At 32.2% G+C, this 13,578-nt stretch overlaps 1 protein-coding gene across 2 annotated transcripts in view; it reads right to left on the bottom strand.

The window, feature by feature from the left end:
• LOC143198171 (matrix metalloproteinase-2) overlaps positions 1-13,578 on the bottom strand; it is a 211,835-nt gene that overhangs the window by 121,233 nt on the left and 77,024 nt on the right. Inside the window, exon 2 of one of the 2 annotated variants that reach the window (XM_076407244.1) lies at positions 9,481-9,521. The exons of the other annotated variant lie outside the window; for it this stretch is intronic. Within the exon in view, the coding sequence (XP_076263359.1) occupies positions 9,481-9,519 (39 nt within the window). The 5' untranslated portion in view covers positions 9,520-9,521. The remainder of the gene's footprint in view (positions 1-9,480; positions 9,522-13,578) is intronic. 2 annotated transcript variants of the gene reach the window in all.

Raw genomic sequence — 13,578 nt, 5'->3', positions numbered from 1 at the left:
AGGCTTGTATGAGGGTATAAAAATCATCTGACACACTCGATTTTATATCATATCCATGCCAAAGGTTTCCTTGAATTTTACCAAAACTTTTTCACTGGTCATACCCTTGATTGTATGTATGTCATAAACTTCAAGTAGGTTCCAAGTCATAAAGGTCGAGATATTACCCAAAAACACAACTCACCATGGGCACTTTTACGGAATGACAATAGTGAGTTGAGATATATAAACATTAATAGACATCAAATATCAAATATTTCGGGATTGAGTCCCCCTTGAAGCACGTTATGGCCTCTAAAGCCCAACTTTTACATTAGGCTGTTGCCTCGTGTAAATCGTTATTCCCATACATGCATAAATAGACTTTTGATCTAGGCCAGTACACACATTTTCACATTTTTTTGATGTCGAAAGAATCTATCTACCTGCCTTTACTACAGTGCCTCATTTACTCAGCTAAAACATATACAATTGTGGTCATCTGACCTCTATAAGGACTCGTCATGGACTCTAAAATCAATTGAAAAATAACCTGCTGGACAACTCACAAGAAGTCTTCAATTTGTGGAAGGAAATCGGCCTCTTCCCGCATATTTAAAATAATCCAATCCATTATCAATGTCAACCATAGGCTTGGAAGAACTTGTCCATATTCTCGATCAATTTCTCCAGTCAGTATACTATATAATGCGACATAAGATAATGTAAAACTCTATCCAATAAAACTGCTTAACCATTAATAATACTAGGCTTTTGCGAGAACTTTAATTAAATAAGTAAATAAATAAATAAATAAGTAAAAAAATAAATAAATAAGTAAATAAATAACAGGTCAATTGAAAAATCCCCGGCTTGACACACAGATCGAGCTAATAGAATTAAATCCATATTTTTTTTTAGTTAGCTCTAACCCTCAAAAGCTACCTGTATAAATTTGACAGCTCTCGGATTATTAATTTGTGAATTATAACTACCAAGCAACTTTTGTTATTGTGAAAAAAATGGATAACAAGGAATTTCGCGTGTTAATTAAGTATTGCTTTTTGAAGGGAAAACCAGACACAAATCCACATCATTTTAAATGACCGTAAATTGAAATTGAATGAAATAGCGGACAGTCTAAAGATATCAACTGAATGTGTACTAATATGATATGATTCACGAATATTTGGGTATGAGAAAGCTTTGTGCAAAGTGCGTGCCGCGTGAGTTCACTTTTGACCAAAAACAACGACGAGTTGATGATTTGGAGCAGTGTTTGATGATCAAGCGTAATAAACCCGAGTTTTTGCGTCAATATGTGACAATGGATGAAACATGGCTCCATCATTTCACTCCTAAGTCGAATCGATAGTTATCCGAGTGGCTGCACACGATAAACCGGCTCCAAAGCGTGGGAAAACGCAACAGTCGGCTGGCAAGGTTAAAGCGTCTGTATTTTGGGATGCGCATGGAATAATTTTCATTGACTACCTTGAAAAAGGACCATCAACAGCGACTATTACATAGCGTTATTGGACCGCTTGAAAGGCGAAATCATCGAAAAACGGCCGCATTTGAAGAAAAAGAAAGTGCTGCTTCACCAAGACATTGCACCATGTCACAAGTCAGTGAAAACGAAGGCAAAAATCCTTCGAATTGCTTCCTCATCCACCGTATTCTCCATATCTGGCCTCCAGCGACTGTTCTCAGATCTCAAACGAATACTCGCTGGGAAGAAATTTTCGTCTAATGAAGAGGAGATCGCCGAAACTGAAGCCTATTTTGAAGCAAAGGACAAATCTCTACAAAAATGGAATCGAAAAGTTTGAGGGTCGCTATAATCAGTGTATCACCTTTGAAGGGCATTATTTCGAATAAAAAAACTAATTTTGCCAAAAAAAATATGTTTTACTATGGTCGGCCGGGAACTTTTCAATTGACCTGTTAAATAAATAATGTACATTATACACATATTATAATGTATTAATTATGTATTATGTATCAGTAATTTATTATGCTTATTACTGATCTCTTTATGTCGAAATTTATTAGTGATGACAGATAACAAGTATAATGCAGCCAAAAAGGGCAATAAACAGTAAAGTGGAATTTCCTCCTTTAATAGTTAATGAGACGACAGTGTCATTACCCGTTTATCTGCTTTCCTGTCGCGTATTACAATAAAATGTATAATATGCAGTGTCCAAAATATACTTGACTTGAAGTATCACAGTCACTGTAATATGTTATATGCTTATAAAAATAATAGATATATACAGTAGATACAAATTTTCAATATTATTTGATAGATATTTTGGTTATATCTTGAGACAATTTCTAAGCGAATCGATAGGCTTAATGCCCAGTAGCATGGTTCTTCTAGATTCAGTCTAGATACAGACTCCGTTGTATCATTTGCTTTTTGAGATAAGAATTCGTGAATTGAATGAAAAGAAAGACATGTAGCCTAAATACGTACTTCTTTTCATGACATTACTTGCACATTTTAAAATTATTTTTAAATTATATAGGCCAAAAAAATAAATTTATCTAAAAAAAGAGAATTATTTACAGTGGAATGTGAGGACATAAAAAAACAATTTATTCTTTACACATGAGTTATCGATAAAAATGGTGACTGTTAATGGCGCGTATATGTTTTAACGGTTACTGCGTAACTGTTAAACACAATAGTCGACAGCATCAGTATCGACCTCAGTTTACGCTTGCCAAGCGTAATGCAACAGTAGAATTCATAATTATGGTTTCATGATTTATGCCTATTTAGAAAAAGGGAAACTAAACAAGCTAATTTACTTACTAAGTACCAGCCGCGCTTATTTATACTTTGTTCACGTACTCATTTGCAATTTAATTAGTAACCATTTGCAAGTAAATATGTAACATTAGCTATGTATAGTAGCGCCGTACTTCAATATCTCGACTGTCGGAACTTTCTAATGTTTACCTTTGAGCAAATCCACAATTTTTCAGTAAAATGCATAATAGGATATAAGCGCCAAGTGGCAATTGTGGAAAATGGAACTATAACAATGAAAATATTTGTTTATTGAATAATGCACTTGATCTATTCATGTTGGATTGGTCCTCATAGTGATCTACTATAATTTCAACTATTTTTCATGAATTAGTATTAGTTTCATTAGAATCGCGATCATAGCATAGCATTAAATCATTAAATTTATTTTACATGTGGTATCAGGGTCACTATTTATATTTCGGGAATAGAAAGAAAAACAAATAGTTAAGCTGCTAATATATTTTTATTGTTTTTCAAAGTACTTTTGCATACGTTTAAACCAGTTATCAAAGCATTTATTCAATTCCAAATGAGGTATCTTCAAAACATGAATTTTGAACGCTTCAATAGGTTCTTCCGCCGAAAAAAAATGTTGACTATGCAGTTCATTCTTCACAGATAGGAACAAAAAGAAGTTAATGGGTACCAAATTAGGGCTGTACGGCGGATGACCCATCGACTCAATGTTTTGAGTGCTCAAATAGTCTCTTGTCTGAGAGCTCGCATTGACATGATGAAGAACAATCCGGCGTCTCTTGTTTATTTTTCTTATTTCACCGAAGACTTATGGAAAACAAATGGTTGTTTACCAATCAGAATTTACTATTCTACGATCCTCTAGAAGCACTGTTTTAATATGACCAGTTTTCTAAAAGAAACAGACCACCATTTTCTTTGAAGTACTTCGTGCGCGAATGACTATTGTTGGATTTGGTTCATCTGAGAACACCTATAATGTCGACTGCTCATACGAATATATCAATGATTCGTCACCTGTCACGATTTTATAAACGTCTTTCGAAGCACCGCGATTGAATTTCTTAAGCATTTCTTTGCACAAATCGACACGAGCCTTATTTGAGCGATTGTCAAATTGTATGGGATCCAACCCGAACATAACTTTCGCACAGCTAACTGTTCATGTAAAATCGCATATATGTTGGTGAAACTAATGCTTAGGGATGCCTCAATCTTACAATAATCATTTCGCACACAGCATGGATGTTTTCTGGACAGCGAACTACGACTACAATTGAATTCACTAAACTAGCGATACACGGTGGTTTTTGATGGAGCTTCATCGCCAAAAGTCAACTTAAGTTGATTGATGCGCTCTTGTTGTGATAATCTACGTCGAAAATCGTAAAAAATCATCGCATGAAAATGTTCACGATTCAGTTCCATTTTTTGCCTGGACGAAACTTTCAACTAAACATAAAATAAACAAATAGCGTCCGTGCGACAAAATGTTCTGTGTACGTATATCGTCAAAAATGTCAAACTTTACGATGGAACCGTCAGATGAACTCACATGACAACAGTGTTGCCAATTCTCAAAATATAAATGACCCTCCTATAAAAATATTATTAAGGTTGTAGTTTGATTGTGCACAAAGCTTTCTTTCATCATCTCATGTTGATGTCGAAGATATTGTTTCAGTTAAATATAAAGTACAAAGGAATAAACCAATTAACCTGCCATGATACCATCATCTAAAAGGATGTATCTCTCAAGCGATGACATTATTCGATCATTTAGAATAGAAAAATATTATGTTATTTGTGTATGAATGTTTGGAAAAAATGTCGAATGTTGGAGGCTCGCAAATTATTGGTATATTTGTTGCTGTAATGAAGTTTACATACTGCTGTTTAATGTTTCCGCTCATCATTCTAAATATGGAAACATAAATATAAGCAAATCGTTGTTAAGACTGGTGTTGATTGTATTACTAAGGAAATGTATTCTAAACTTTTAGTATCAAAAAGAAAAAAAGAAAAGTTAGGTGAGTTCGTGCGAGTGGAAATTAAAAAAAAACTTTATAGTTGTTTTATACTTTATACTACATAGTTGCGCCAGTTGAATATAATAATATACTTGTTCATCATTATCAAGTGCTGCATCAACTTATATAGAACTTGATGAGCTTTCTGTACTAGAAAAGAGATTAATCACAAAATTTCAACATTACTATGAGGCATAATAATTAGGATTAGAGTTAGAGGTATTCAAGTCAGAACAGTCAGAGGTAGTCAGAAGTATTCAAGTACGTGCTCCAATTGTATACTCCAAAATCGGTAATTTTTCTGCTATGGTGCATATGGAAGAAGAAAAATATTATATTTAAAATTGAAATTAACCAAGTTCAGTTTCTTATATAATACGGGTCTAAAACATGAAAAGCGTTACAATTTGGTAGCAAAATATACACACCTACAAAATAAACGCGTGTTTTATTTTAAAAATTTAATAGTTTTTAAAATAAATTTATAAAAATCCATTTAATATTTATAACAACACTTTAATCCATAAACCTATAACAACACTTAGAACAAGATAAACTATTAAAAAAAGAGAAATGTTAAAAAAATCTGTTTTTATTTTCTAGCAACCATAATTTGGTGAAAAATATTGTTTCACTTTTTTACTTTGTACGAAAGCAACACTACAAATTTGTTTTTCAAATTGAAATCGTGTCAACGAGGTCGCGCCATTTTTTTAGATCTTTTTTTTTACGTTCATTAAGCACATTCACATAACTAGTAAAAAAATGGATAGGAATATTTTTAAATTTAATAAGTCTATAAAATCCATTACTCTAGAATAGAATCTCTTCCTTACAGCTAAAAATTACTGTTATTGTCTCTTTTAGCACAGTGACATTATTAATTGTTATTTGACAATGATGTAAGAACTATCTTTGAGATAATCACTTCATGAATGCGTAACAAATGTTAAATTATTCAAAAGGTACGTAAGAAATCAGATATACTCCAGGAATAATATAAATTAGAATATTATATATATAAGCGATGTTACTGATAAACAATACATGTTACACCTTCCGATTGTATTATTTATAAGCACAACTCTAGCTTAGGCATAGCATAACTGATGTAGAAACATTCTCAGCAAATAGCAACCTCGGTTTCCGTAATAGGTACTTTTAGTTAAATAAACTGCAACGTACTTTGATCTATGCGTACCTAGAAATGGCTAGGCGCTTTGTTATGTCAGTCAAGTTTAATTGTCGACACTTCTCCGTTCGTACCATTCCTTTAGAGAAATGGCAAATGTTATATGCATTCGATGCGGTCATTGTTTCTGTTTCTAACAAGATTAAACTGACAATGAGTTCATGAATATATCGATAATTTTTTTTAGATAACAAACAGACTGAAAAAAAGATTTCTTATCTCAAACATTATTCTATTTTAGTATATAATTACAGAAGACTCATTCTAGATATTCTAACAATAATTTATTTTTATAAAAGCATTTGTTTTTGTAAAAGTGTAAGAAAGATGGTGTTATTTCCTCCAACAGTATGTTATATATAAACTTTAACGAATGCATCGGATTTTATGCAGAATGGAATAGATTTGATAACATTCACTTCACTATTTTAATAGGAAAAAAGTGTTGTTGAAAGTAATCGATAAACCTCAAACCGAATAAAGCTACCTGTATAAATCATTTTCTTCTCTAGTTCTGGATCCAATTCACTGGACCAAGAATATTAACAAATTATGTTCTCGTATCGATATTGGAGAATCTTTTCGATGGTTTCTTAATGAAACTGCCTTTGGAGCCCTTTTGTTTGTATTATTAGCACCAGCGATTCACAGATTGACGCTAATCTTAGTTTGCGTTGATTGCTTACAGCTGACGATTTGAGCTAGACCTGGATGTATAAAAGCACTCACTGTACTTGCTACTAGTTTATTAATTTAACTATTTAGAACGAAGTGAATCACGGCGATAGTTTTGATTAGATCTTTCTAATTCGACCATTTAAACGTGAAGGTTTCATACGATGCGGTCTGGCTGAATCCTAACGTAGTGTGTATACATCCTCATCCTGAGATAATATTATATTTTCTAAGAACCTTAACCCATGAACGGATTTACAAATGCTTCCAGTAAATACGCATAAACCCTGGAAGTCTTTTCCGTGAAATAACTAGCATTCGGGGTAATGCGGCGGCAAAAATGTCTCAAACAAGGGTACGCTATTCATTAATTACAAATTTACAAAGATGAATAACAATGGCCGTTGATCCATTACAAAATCACTAACAGTACCGGTAGTTTTTCGGGTTTTAAAAATAATATATAATTTTCATTTGAGGCATTGCAGAAACGTTCAGAACAATCCACAAAGGTGGTTGAAAGTATTGATTAAGTAAATTAATTGTAAAAATGTTTAGTCATTTCAATATTGGTTTTGTTTGTTCGAGCTTTTTGGATGTTTTTAATAGTTTTACCCGATCAGATTTTGAATTGCAAATAACTAATACTCGTACAGGCATCGTTCATACATTTATATTCTCATGGTTTGTAAGATCATCATGGGATAATATTCTGGTTCAAATTAAGTTGAAATTGTCAACCATTGGGTTCAAGTGGTATTTATTATGCTATTTGTGGATTGCGCGTCGCATCTGGAATACTGCTATGGTGGATTCGGAATAAGTGCCCCTTCTGACGACTCAAGCACGACGTGTGTAGCTGGGGTTGACATCATATTTGTTGATGGAGCATGTGAGTTTTATTTATTTCAGAGGTTGCAAGTGTGTGGGCCAGTAGTTGCTCCCAGGGTTGGAAAAAAGAAAAGAATAATCAAGGTGATATTACACACATCATCACGGCAGGTGTTGTTTCTGTCAAAATTCCAGAAGTTGAAAATAATAAACAGTTGGTCCGAGATTCCAATAGTTTATAAAAATATGTTTGTTACTTGTGGACATTTTGTTATGAATTGAATGTGGTATAAGGAACGCAAGTTCCTTAAGTGTTATATTTGTGTATTTATTTGTTTGGGAACAATGACTTCACAAATTACTGTCCATTTTATATATTGAGGCGCGTTGAAAATGTATTGGTCGATTAATGAAGCCTAGCTATTTTGGATTGAAAATTTGCTTGAATGTAATTGAAATGATCTATGGTTTAAATTTAAAAAAAGTACGGTGATAATTGATATACTGCTATTGTTGTAAAATACGGAGTTGTTCAACTTGTGAGTTTTTGTAACACATTTAGGAAACATTAGGATTTGCTGAGTAATTATATAATTATATTAAATGCCATACTGTCATATTGAATCAATTTTAATTTTAAGGCCTTTGGGGCCTATGTCAAGCACTAATAAATTGATATTTTTAACGCCAAATTATGTTTTAATTGGGCGTACTTTGTATTGTATGGTAACTTTGTGAAAAGAAAATTGTAATAAATTTGTAATAGGACTTTCTATGTACCACCATTTGCAAATGTTATTTCAACATCTTTGGTAAAGGTGGAGTGCTGAATATTTAAATGTTCTACAAACAAAGGCAAATACATAGAACAGAATAATGCGATATGATAAAATTGGAGAATAATATAGGATAAAATATACTTCCCTTACAGTACAGTGTGGGGATAGAGTGCGGAATAGTGTGCGGTGTGGGCATTAAAGTTGCTAGATAATTGTAACAAAAACAGTGAAATGATTCGCGACGTATAAATATACAGTTGGATATTATTTTATTTTGAAAGACATCCTTTCAAGGTGGGGGGTATGTTGCGTCTTTATATGTAAAAACACATTTAATTATATATGATTTACACGTCGATCGGCAATAGTTCTTTCTTCGATGGGTAAGATAGTTCCGATGTCCTCGATGTGATTAGTCGTAGTGTTTGACATTTGCAAAAAGTTAGGTTAAATTTATATATAAGTGGAAAAAACAGAAAACATAAAGAGAAAGAACGAGAATATTAGCGTTTAAGGTAACATGTGCAGTGTGTAAAAATTAAAATAAGTGAATGAAGTCCATAAACAGTTCAAAATACAGTATATTATTTGATGAACCGAAATGCGGGTAAATCGCCCCAACAGATATGACGAAGCAGCATTACCTTTAGCTATACGTTTCCGTTCAAATCAAACCATGCTCCATGATTAGTATCTGTGTAAACTGAATAACTTAGTAGTATATATACTACAATAATAAATGGAAAACTGTTATTTTATTAAATTTTTATTTTATGAGAAATGCCTGGATCAAATCCCATGGCGCAAAAACCTAATAGTTTAAGAATGTTTATAGTAGAATAATAGTGATGAGTGTAAAGTAGCTAAAGCTTGAAAAAATGTGGACGATTATAAACAATGACGATAATGATCTAAAGTACTAGTTGATGAACATAATGAATATGTAGAAGTATAATAAGTTGGTTCATAAAAATCTGCGCTGCACTTTTTCAACTACGCGAATGCTCGATTTCAAAAGTCTTCGTCGCATTCAAGGTTCTAAAATTATATGTGATCGAGATAAAAAATTATTATCCAAAATAGTGTGAATGCATTGATTCTAAATAAAATTTGTAAAATTATTGTTATTTACGATTTAATGCGGATATCACACTTTTGGTTTATATATACTGACTTAGAATATAACATACTTACTTGTTTATGTGATATATCATGAGGAATCAGCATGTACATACCTGCAATAAAGTTAAATAATTAGATATGTGAAGCTTGTCTAATAAAAATATTCAGCTTCCAATAACAGCTGAGTTATTTTCTTTTTAACTTGATTTACTAATAAGGTTATTCAACGAATGCAAAGAGTTTCATCTAATATAAACTACATATTCGACGTTATTTTAAAATTTCACCGATTATTTCAGCGAACTTTTTCAACGCTTATTAGAGTATATAAATTGATGGGTTGAACTCCAATACAATCTAATTGTAATTGATTATTAATTACAATTATTATTCTTAGATAATCACTATCGATATCATTCAAATTCAAACATCAATTTTTGCTGTCATGCAATTATTGTGTATATTGACCGAATGGAAAACATAAATCCATCTTAATTTGACATAATTCGTAGTGTCATTTTGTAGAGAGCGTATCTGATATCGCTGTTGACGATGTAGAGACGGTCAATATGACACTGGCGCCTGAACCAGTCTGGAATTAAAAATGTATTATAATCATTTATATTCCTCGCATCGTTAGGACATTATCATTCAAACTATGTTCAAACCTGTAATATATACTATTAAATAAACGAAATATAGCTTTATATATGCAACAGGACAAGGGATATAATCATTCCATGAGTCTATCAACTTTAAATACAGGATGCTTTTTAACAAGAGTCTTCTTGTCAACAATTCCGCCAGGCCAGACATTATTTTGCCACGTTGTCAGTTGACAGTTGAAAATTGTATGTATAATTCAAGAATATAATTATTCAATATATATATTATATATATATATATATATATATATATATATACATATATATATATATGGAACGAATAAGAAGAAAATGTATAATGGATGGATATAATCTATTATTTTAAATTAAGAGTTTTATGTCTGTTTATACAAATATCATCTACTATAATATACTAAAACCAATAAAAAGATCTTTAAATCCAAAAAAAAATTAATTTTCAAAATATTTTTTATTATAGAAAATAAAATAAAAATATTACAAGAATAAACAAATATTCCGGAGAGACCATCTTTTGAATGTTCTGTCTTCCTGAATCTGTTTTCCTTTGAATTCGTTCAATTAACCAGAATCAAATTAATTATCTGCAAAAGAAGGCAAGTTGACGTTGGATTGGCAATCGTTCCATAGTTATTTGAAGCCTTTATTGATGTAGTTAATTGGAGTTCAGATTAAAGTAAGCAGCTGAGCTATGAGGTCACAATAGGTGTATTGAAGGTGCTCAAATGCTTTGAAAAACAGCGCTAGTATGTGGATTCCCAGCATAAGTATCAAAGATACCATTAAAATTTGGAGTTACCAAACTTTGGGAACCATTCCATACAAGGATATTATGAAAATTTGGGTAGAAACATTATAGTGCCATACGGCAGACCAACAAAGGCAAACTGATGGAGAAAGGAACAGGCGATACTCAAAAACAATGTTATTAGAACTATAAGCTTTTCAGACGGGACAACGACTATGTATATCCATGTATAACCCCGCAAAATGTATTACGAAAGAAAAGTCTCAAAACAAAAGTTCGATATATGTATCGAATATGTTCTACTCCAGTTCTACTTTTTCAAACAAAATTTACTTGATAACCGATGGGAGGAGAAAGCCTAAAGGAAATGTTCGATCCTCTCCTTCGAAAACTCTAAGTCTTTAATACTTATACCTAAGTCGATACTCGACAGAAAATATCGATATATCCGTATTTTTCGGAATCCTTAGTTTAATAAAAACCCTCAGTATCATTTTATATCACCGTTCTACAAGTCGCCTCTTCTTATCACAGCTTTTGTAAAACACATTCCACTATTTTTTAAGTAATTTACAATTTTCCTCAACACCTATAGCATCAATGTAACTTCTTGTACTTATGAATTTCATTTTATTTGCTTACTGAATATTCTAGAAATCTTTACACGAATCTATAAACCTAATCCTTCCAAATCGCCACTGTCTATATTGGTTCGAGCTTCATCTAATATAGCATATATTCAATAGAGCAACTTACAAATCTGTTTTGGTTCTCTTTCTCAATCACTTACAAAACGGCAACGTTGTACAGTGTCACGAGAACAGCCGAAGTGAACCGAGTACTGCCCAGGATCGTCTCATACTATCTAGTCACCGCTTGTATTTTATTCGACGCACGGAGTAAGTAGTCTTCATACTTCCGTTTAAAAAGCAACCAAGCATAAAACATTTAATGAGTTTCTGCCTGTATAATATTTTATCCATCCTATTTATATTACGTCCAGTTAGAAGGCAACGCGACAATATATTTTACTTTCATTTTCTATATGAAAGAAACCTTTAAGATCTTGATAATATTATAATTAAAACACGGAAATCTACAAATCAATGCATTCTAAAAAGTGGAACAAAGGTCGTTATTTTATAACAGCATGAGTGGAGAAATCAATTTGTACCTGTCATAAATACTAAATTCATATTAAACCATTGATATTTTGATAGTGAGTATCTGTTAGAGTGAATACATATTTATTTTAAAAATAAAAATGACACGTGCACATATGGAAACTAATTAACTTTTTGTTTGCAAATGTAGTTATTTCTATATTAATAATCTTTAGCTGCAGAACTGCTAATTGTACACCATGACATTATGGGTGGCGATAATAGATCGAATGATATTATCATTGATGCCGGAAGATCATTGTATGAACTTTCTATACACTTTCCAGTTTGTAAATACCTGTTTTTTCGATGGATTTATTTCTTTCTGACTTGATCGCCTTGAGCAAAAAAACTATACTTGCGAACTATATAGCCAAGGGAATAAACCATTACCTGATACACAATGATATTAATTCAGACTGATAATTTACGTGATCTATACCGAAGAAATAACAGTGTTTCCATATGCTCTTCGTAGTGGTTTGCTGGATTTGATCTGATTATTTTAGACGACGGTCCAAATGAGAACCCAAATGAATAAAGGCTTCAAACCTTGCTATGGGCATTCACTTGATCATTTAAAGCACTTGAATTGTTGAAATATATCGAAGAGATAAATGAGTAAAAATGTAAATTATGTTTGTAAAATTCTAATAGTCATCTTCCAAATGCCGCTTTTATAATATCTGCATTTTTACAGCTTTATGGTGGTCTCTGTCGATCAGTATTTGATCATGACTTGTGACCGCTACCTCTGGCTTATTTGGGAAATGGAAAAACCTTTATGATTGACCATTGGCTAGAAGACAAAGTGATTGGCAAATTCCGTATACTTTGGGAGTAGGTGTGACATACCTGCCACCTTAATTAGGTCGAACCAAGGTGCTATAATCCTTTTTTACTTTTTGATTCTTTCAATTAGATTCGTTAAACTCACAATTCGCGAGAATTCGTAAGATTGGGAATTCTAGATAGAAAGACCCATATGGAAGATCGCTTTGGCTCACTTAAATTTTAATTAGTGCAAACAAATTAAGTGGTATAAAGTAAAGGATTTCATTCGCTGCTGGGAGCAACCAGAGCGCAGAATGAATTAGCAACAATAAACAAATAAAAAGGGCTACAATGGCAGTTTGCTATGAGAGCTATCGAAGAAGTGGCAGACGAATAAAGAAGTAGTTTGGTTGGTTTTTTGTCTAACATAGTTTTTCTGAATTAATTTGGCACCTCCTGATCTTCTGCTGTTCCGTTTTTGCAAAACTCATCCAAATAATAGTTTTAAGGATAATCTAGTAAAAAATATTAACACGAAATTATACTAAATAAGATACTTTATTTATGATCGGCACTGTATACATATTGTATAAATCACGATAGTGGCATACAGTATCGAATTATATATAGCCTAAATTAACTGTAAATACAACACTTCATTTTTAGCGTAACCAACTCAGTAAGAGATATTCTTTAGAAACTAGTATATATCCAAATTTTTAAAATCCCCAAAACCAAAGTTCGTTTGCTATTAATATCACAATGTATATACTTATTTACAGTTCAATGTGCATTAATAATTAAGTTGAATTTTTAGCACCATAATTTTAATAGCTCTCTC

This window comes from Rhynchophorus ferrugineus, unplaced genomic scaffold (genome assembly GCF_030347505.1).
Source record: "Rhynchophorus ferrugineus isolate W39M unplaced genomic scaffold, kcgeb_rfMv2 rfM1, whole genome shotgun sequence".
NCBI classification, from domain to species: domain Eukaryota; kingdom Metazoa; phylum Arthropoda; class Insecta; order Coleoptera; family Curculionidae; genus Rhynchophorus; species Rhynchophorus ferrugineus.
Note: the sequence above shows the minus strand (reverse complement) of the source record. Positions and strands in the feature narration are given on the sequence as shown.